A 7,973-nucleotide genomic window follows, 5' to 3' on the forward strand; every position below is an offset into this window, starting at 1 on the left:
ACCTCACCCTACTCATTGGGGCTTTGGGGCAAATTGTTGCAAAAACTCATTTAAAGCTTGCATTTCATTGAAACAAAATTCAATTCAATCCTTGCTGCACGTGTATCTCATTTTGACCAATTCAAATTGGATCACACTAAAAGAATAGTTTTGGAACCTTCATAAAAATATTCCTTTTGAAGGAAATATTCTATAACGAATCCCCAATTCAAGGAATTTGTAGTAAAAGTGAGCTAAATTCTTGGAAATAATACAAATCCTTGATATTCTCAATTTCTTCATGAGAACAACAACAAACTTGAAGCTAAACTTAATATGTTAAAGCTACAACAATCAATATTCAAATAAATGGTTTCTCTTAAACCAATAGTGAGTAATCTAGATAGGCTGGACGTTTGCTTAACACTAAGAGATAGCTTGTTGAGAAAATATTAGATTTGCTGAAAATATTCCACTAGATTGCCAATGTCAACAGGGTTATCTGGGTTCCTATAAAGAGAGTCTTGTTGATCTGTCAGTCCGACAGAAGCATCTCAACCACCATGGCTAACAGTAAATTAGTTTGTGTTTTATGTGTACTCTTTTCACTGACATATGTAAGTATGATTTTTGAATTATGTTGTAACATTGTAGCGAATATTCAGGGAAGTAGCTATTAATATAGGTGGCATGGTAAGACCTAGATCCAGTACTGATTTAACTTTTAATTTTGATGTCCCCAGAGAACAAAAACAATTCATATTTTTTTTTGCAAATTCCTCCTATAGAAAATAAACAAAATATACAAAAATATTGTGTGTGTTTGTCCATGAACAATGCTCAAGTGATTAAGATTTTGATATTTTGCAAGAACTGTAGGGCTGAATGAGTATGTAAACTTGAATGAGTTCATGAACCAGCAGCATCAGTTGTTATGGATCTTAACTATTTTGGAAAATTAGTTATTTCCTAACTTTTACCCTTACAGATAAAACAAATTATCAAGTATAGCCTATTGAATCATTTTTATAAGTTTAATGGTTACGAATAAAAATTGACTGACTGGGACGGGTGGCGTCGTCCTGTAATCCAGCTACTAGGAGGTCACGAATTGTGGATATTTATAGGCATGCACTGTGGATGCGATGCTCCCTGGTGTGGATTAACTTCCGCACGAGTGAGTACCCGACTATCATCCGCAGTACTATTCTGATAATTGGACCAATTCGTTAAATACCAAGGAAAAAATGCGGTTCGGATTCCACTATAAACTGTAGGTCCCTTAGTTGCCATTAGCTGTATGGGCTATTAATTAACAGCTGTGTCTAAGGAACATGTTGGCCTTAGTCACTAACAAGACTACAAGATCGCGCCACTCATCCTTTACTTATATTTGGGTTAAAATACGCACATAGTGGCGTCCCCATCTTAAATAATTGATAATTGATAATTGAAATAAAAAAAAAAAAAACCTAAACACACAAATTCCTATGCCCTTTAAACTTTTAAAATAGATTATAAAACCTCAAAATCTTAATGTGTAGGAATCTTATTTCAAAAAAACTGACCAAAATTGTTTGCTAAATAATGAAGACGGTCCAATTATTAACTCGGAATTACTGTAACTAATTACATCAAAAACAACAATGTAATGTACCGTATCCAAAATTCAGAAGATTATTTTTCATAAGATTATTATTTCATATATTTTTCCAATATCCTTTATATCATCTGTTTAACTGTATTTAAAATTAATTTTTGTCATACTGCAGCAAAAAAAAGCCGTTTTTAATGCATGGGTTGCGGGTCTGAAGTAGCAATTTTACTCTCTAGGGATTAAAATTAAATTTTAGACTCTAGGGAGTTAAAATCAGTAGTTGTAAATTTCGATTGTGGCAATCGTATCAACCAAAATTATTCATCAACTAATTTATTAGGTAAGGTGTTGTTGTCGATTGCTCGACATATCTATGGTATAATGTACTGTAACACAATCGTAATCAACCAAATAATTGAATCACTTACGAAACAGCTGCTTATTTGGACTAGTAGAATTGAAAACAAATAAGCTGGAAGTAGTTTTGAGAGGTTATCTTTACATACAAGTTTTTTTGTTTTCTAGATTTGTGTGTTAATTAATGATGCAATATGACGAAAAATATAGTTCACCACACGGGCAAAAAGTGTAACCCTCGCTCATTTTCCGACCTCGGTTTCGCCTCGACCGTAAAACTTGGCTCGAGTACAAAAGCGTCACTTTAGGCCCTAGAGATGCCCTACTATTCCTATTCTGAAAATAGAAACATAGTTTTCAAAAGCTCTTGTGGGGTTAAACAAATTATTATAATATGTTGAAATAAATCCAACAAGTTTTAGGAAATATTTTATTACAAATCCTATCAGTTTTTTCCTTATATTTAGACAAAAGTTTAACCTAATTTTGACAAAACTCAAATTTCCAGGTTTTATGTGAAGTAGAAGACTTGCAACCCATCTATAAGTCTACCGAGGAGACCCTTCAGAAGGCCAAGACTCATGTGGACCACATGCTAAACATGAGTCCTCTGCCTAACGCAGAAAAGATTCCTTCTCTGGTCAAAAATGAGAGTGAACATATGGCTCATGAGATCAAGAAACTGGCCACTCACCTTCAAGAGAAGGTAACACATATTAGATCTAGTTATAACATAGAACGTGATTGTTTTGGTTGATTTAACCAAAACTAATAAAACAGCCCATTTTACAAAAAAATATTTTTAAAAAACCCTACACACTTGTGCAGTCTGTTGCACAAGTGAAAAACAAAACAAAAAAGACGTGCAGTATCAAATGAGGTTGTTACCCAAGGAAGAATAGATGTCAGACACAATCTGGTGAACACATTTTCCTGGTAGGTGTTAGGTGCCTGCTTCCAGTGCCAGGAGCATGTGTTCATCAAATTAACCAATCACCAAATTTGGGGTATATCGTCATATTACGCTGAAAACTATGCTGGTGTTAGGGATAGGGAAGAGTGTTTACCCCTCAGTCTTTGAAATTTTTTTAAACCTATTTATGTAAACATGCGCATGCTAGTTTTTCACTTGGGTAACAAACTGTGACTTAGTCTTTGCAAGGGTAAAACTTTATTTGGGTCAGTTGCTATTTTCATACAGTTTTAAAAACACAGTCACACAACAGAAAAATATATAAAATGCACATGTAATGTGTACTGGCCAGTTGAACAGCCATTTATTATCACAGTCACAGTCCATAAATGATGTGTTTTAACAGACAACTTTGATCATGTAAATAAGAAATAACCCTAGTTGAATTTGACCTTCAATTGAAGATAATACTCTTAAAACTGTTGACTTTTGCAAGTCCCTTAGGTATTAGGGAGCATAGGAAGGTTAGTAATACACATTTTATGACAAAATCAGTCAAAAAACTCAAAAATACTGAACAAATATCCCCATTCAAACTAAAACAAATAAATAAAATCTTAAATGTACCTATATTTAACCAGATCGCTACTGGTGAACACTCCCCCGAGATGAAGGAAGCAGTGAATGCTGCGGTGACTCATCTCAACGAAGCCGCAGAGACACTTCACGGCGCAGGCAGCGACCTCAAGCAGGACAACACCAAGTACTACGAAGCTGCAGAGAAGCTGCTGGGCTCAGCCAAGAGCATTATGGCTGTTGGACCTTGCCCGGAGATCTCTCCTGTACTTAAAGGAGCTCTTCACGAACTGACTCACGACATCAACAACTACCAGGTCAGTAATGGTTGATGATATCAAATAAGTTGTGTATTATATATCAAACGAGAGGTCGTCCAGTGGTCGAAACTCGACCAAAAATATGTAATGTACTCACTTATCTATTTTCACCCCACACTGTAAATAAAACATGTGATTGGAGTTTCTTCCATTTGTTTTGATTTTCTGTTTATATTTCGTTGTTATTTCGTAACCAGCATAGCAACGCATAAGATCCATGTTAATTTTTTCAAATTTTTAAACTCATTTTTTGTGCTTATCTTTGAGCCTATTTAAATTTATAAAGGGATTCTGCACACCTACAGGAAAATAGCTTTCCAACGGTATGCGTAGATTTTCCCTACGATGCACACGAGCTGAGAAAAAAGGTTTTAAAGAAACATGCTTGCCTATTAATATATAGATAGATAATTAGATGATATACAATTATATATCAAATAATTAGATGATATACAATTATATATCAAATAATTGTAATGAGCACAGCTTAGTGGTAGCATCTACGACTGATAAGCCAATCATAGGTGGTTTGAGACTTGATACTCCATCTAAATTAGCCAGCTGTAGCCGATTTCTCATCTAAATAGAACGTAGTTATATGTGGCGCTTACAGAAAGTTCTACAGTTGAAATTTAACTTTACAGTAGAACCTCTTTAATCCGAACTAATTGGGACAAGGGGTAGTTCGGACTATTGAATAGTTTGGATTACAGAACATATTGTCGTTTTTACATAACAATAGGTAGGGAAAAGTGAAAAATGCTTTATAAAGTAAAATACAGTGTTTATTTAATACAGTAGTACACATAGGGAATAAACAGCACCTTATATTACAATTGAAATAATTACGCGTACATCAATAAATACAGTATACAATAAAGAACTACTGTACTGTGTATAGAGTATAGTAATGAGGCATTCGGATTACTGGACGTTCGGATTAAAGGGGTTCGGATTAAGAGGTTCTACTGTACTTCATAGTTTTTGGCCTACTATGGAAATTGTGACATTAAGGATATTATAGTTTACAACAGTTGGTCATATCAGTTTATCTTTGATAAAAGTCTGCATATACAATATAAATCAGTACATACTTGAAAACAGGACAGTGTGTCAGTGGCTTAATTTAACTACTTTAATTAGTATTTCAAAACTTGCTACAATTAAACATGGGATTAAGATGTCCATTATCCTTCAGAGTCAAATCAACAGTTCATCCTCCAGGCTTGAACTGTTATTTTCACAGTCACCACTGACTTTGCCATGCAATGATTGTGTAATCAATTGAACTTCGTCGATTTCAAATCATTACTTTAAATCTTAAATTACCATGTTATCAAAATTATGAAGAATATGTGAACAGATGTATTTTTAGTTTGCTTGTTTATTTTATTGATATATTTTTAACAAATTGGCCCATAAGTTATTAACATTTTACAGAAAACAACTTTTATTGCCCTTCCCATAACAGCAAACCAAAGTACTAATTAAATTTAATACTATCTAAAGAAAGAACAAATTTTACATGTTTAAGGAAATATTTAAGTCAAAATCCAATCAGACAAATGGAAAGTCGCTTAGTCTGCAGGTTTGCTGGGGCGGGGAGGGGGGGGGGTATTTATTTTATCAAGTGATTGTTGAACATAAAAAACTATAAAAATTTTCAATACAAATTAATGATATATATTTAACTAAGGCTATCTTACTGTTGACCCATGGACTCTGATAACTGAGGGAAATGACCCCAAAGAAAGATTAAACAGTCATTATTGCAATGCATCCAAAATTAATCTTCACTTGTATTGTTTATCTAAAACCAATATAATGCCAACTTTGCAATTTTTTCTAAATCATTTAATAGGATATTGTTTAAGTATATTTTTATTCCATGATTGGGCTAGTATAGGTGTTTTCTGCAAACTTAAGAAAGTGAACTTCATTAAGTAAATGAACACATTTCAAATACAAAGAGTTTCTCAAGATATCAAATAAACTGTTATACTATCGTTCATCGTTATCTACCTTCTATCTAATTCTAGTGGGTTCAAACTTAAAATCAATAAAGTTTCTCAATATTTGTTGTGGCCTGATAAGAGTCAGTGGTTTTATTTTTCAACCAAAATCCATGAAAATAATACTTTAACACATTCGCAGCGGCATGGGAGCGATCTCCCATACGGAACTTTAATGCCATCCTGGTGGGTTCGATCGCTCCCAAGCTGCAATGCAGTACAAAATTATTTATTTTTAAGCCAGGATTAGAGCTAGAAACTTGACCTCGCACAGCACTGCTCAATAGTATACTGTATTTTGTTGTGGTTTAGGTTGGTAGTAAATTTCCCCGTAAAATCCCCGTCTGGCAATCTCGAAAATCTACTTTTAGTCCTGTCTTTTTCCCTCCATTTGGCAATACAATTCCAGCTACGTTCCAAGCAGTGCTGCTATTTGTGGGTGTTTAGCAAACTTTGTCGACTCTCGTTGTAAAGCAGGACATCCTCGCATGTTATTTGCTATTTGTCAGACCGAAATTGGAAAGCCAATCACACGCGGGAATCGGGTTTGTTCGACGCTTTGGGCTGCGCCGCACTGGGAATACCCGCCATTTGACGTGCCGCCGCGAACGTGTTAAGCAAGCTGTGTTTAGATACTTTCTCTTCCACAACTAGTAGACATCGTCATAACATGGATGTAGAAGTAAACCTAATATTTTGAGTACAAAAATAACGTAAGGCTTTTTAGCAGAAGGTCCAACATTAGAAATAGTAATAATAACAGAGTTTGGACTTTTTGCTTAGAAAACGCATAAAAAATTTCATTTAAACACAAATAATCATAATTGCTAAATATTTATGACTACTTTACTACAAGCACTGAAACTGTGCTTTAAGTTCCTCTGAATAACAGAGAGTATAGAAATTGAAATGTGATGTTTGTTGTCTAGTACGGAATCCACGACATGATCGGCCCTCATGAAGGAGGCCCTAGCGAAGGCCACATTGAAGAACACAATCATCATCATCACATTCACAAACACAACGGACAGAGCAGCGAAGAGGAGAGTCAAGAGAGCAAAGAGAAGTCATCCTCCGGCCACAGCCATCATCACCATCATTAATCATCGAAACAAGAGCCATCATAATCATCAAAGCCACAAATATTATCATCATTAATAATTCAGGGAGGCTACACCCAATAACATCATTAAAAATACTAAGGCTATAGCTATCACTATTTATCTCAAATTTCATCTAAACACTTACATTAAAAGAACATTTTCTCATTTTGTCAGGTATTGAAATATTGGATTCAATTAATTACCACGTATGCCAAACGCAAAAGATTGTGAACTATTTCTTCTCTACTAAAGTGTACAAAATAATAATTTAATGTCTTTTTATAGTCATGATGTTTTGCGTCTGCTATATTTGTGGGATACTCAAATCCAAGTCAATGACTTTGTAAAAAAGTTACTTAGCCTAATGATTTTTCACCTTTTAGTCATAAACATTATATCCTCTAGTTTTCTTACAGCAAAAGCAGGCTGTATTCAATTTTATTTTCATTCTCTTAAACAGGTTATTCTGTTGTGACATTGTTGCATGTTCCTCCCTTCTCTGTTCCATAAGTAACCCAACAATCTTTTTTTTAATTATTAGCCACAAAATCTGTCCTATATAAAGATTCTATTCTTATGTTGAAAAATTAATCATATTTTACATTCAATTTAATCGTTTAAATAAAAAAAAACCAAAATTGTGCTAAATACCTATGTTCACTAAAATTATATATAGAGAGGGTTTTTAAAACACTCTGCCATAAAAAAAATAAATCTATTTTGTATCCGTACCAAAACAAGTGTATAATTTTCCTGTTTTCCTCTTCCATTATTGTTTTTGGTGTGATTAGACATGTATTTGTGATGAAGAAATCTTATCACAGCCAAACAAAGATCAGAGTCAAACGGAAAAGACAAACACTATTGTTAGTGGTTTTCTAAAATACGAGTCAGACCCAGAATATCTTAAAAACACAGAGGTAGCTGCCCTCTTGTAGATATTTGTTTAAAGTACAGTGTACTTTCACTAATCCAGTCCCATATCGTAGCTCTGCCAAAGCTGTGTCTTTTATGAGACTACCTACTATGTTACTTTTCTTTCAGAAACTAAAAATGTGTGGATGAAAAAACCCGAAATATTAAAAAATGTTTGGATCACCATTAATCTTAGGACTA

General features: G+C 34.0%; 1 protein-coding gene across 1 annotated transcript; it reads left to right on the forward strand.

Annotated features, from left to right (window-relative positions):
- The first annotated feature begins 518 nt into the window (after positions 1–518).
- Positions 519–7,551, forward strand: LOC128994288 (box A-binding factor-like). Its single transcript, XM_054418706.1, has 4 exons — positions 519–596; positions 2,442–2,639; positions 3,488–3,739; positions 6,684–7,551. Exons 1-4 carry the CDS (start codon positions 543–545, stop codon positions 6,855–6,857), a joined length of 678 nt encoding a protein of 225 aa, XP_054274681.1. The 5' UTR covers positions 519–542; the 3' UTR covers positions 6,858–7,551.
- The last annotated feature ends 422 nt before the right edge of the window (positions 7,552–7,973 follow it).

The sequence above is a fragment of the Macrosteles quadrilineatus genome, unplaced genomic scaffold, assembly GCF_028750875.1.
Source record: "Macrosteles quadrilineatus isolate MER2022 unplaced genomic scaffold, UCM_ALF_1.0 Scaffold_5__1_contigs__length_97177068, whole genome shotgun sequence".
Taxonomy (NCBI): domain Eukaryota; kingdom Metazoa; phylum Arthropoda; class Insecta; order Hemiptera; family Cicadellidae; genus Macrosteles; species Macrosteles quadrilineatus.

Coding starts and splice junctions, on each gene's coding strand:
- LOC128994288 (XM_054418706.1), top strand. CDS start 543: ATGGCTAACAGTAAATTAGTTTGTGTTTTATGTGTACTCTTTTCACTG. Junction 2,640..3,487: donor CCACTCACCTTCAAGAGAAG/GTAACACATATT, acceptor ATATTTAACCAG/ATCGCTACTGGTGAACACTC. Junction 3,740..6,683: donor ACGACATCAACAACTACCAG/GTCAGTAATGGT, acceptor TTTGTTGTCTAG/TACGGAATCCACGACATGAT.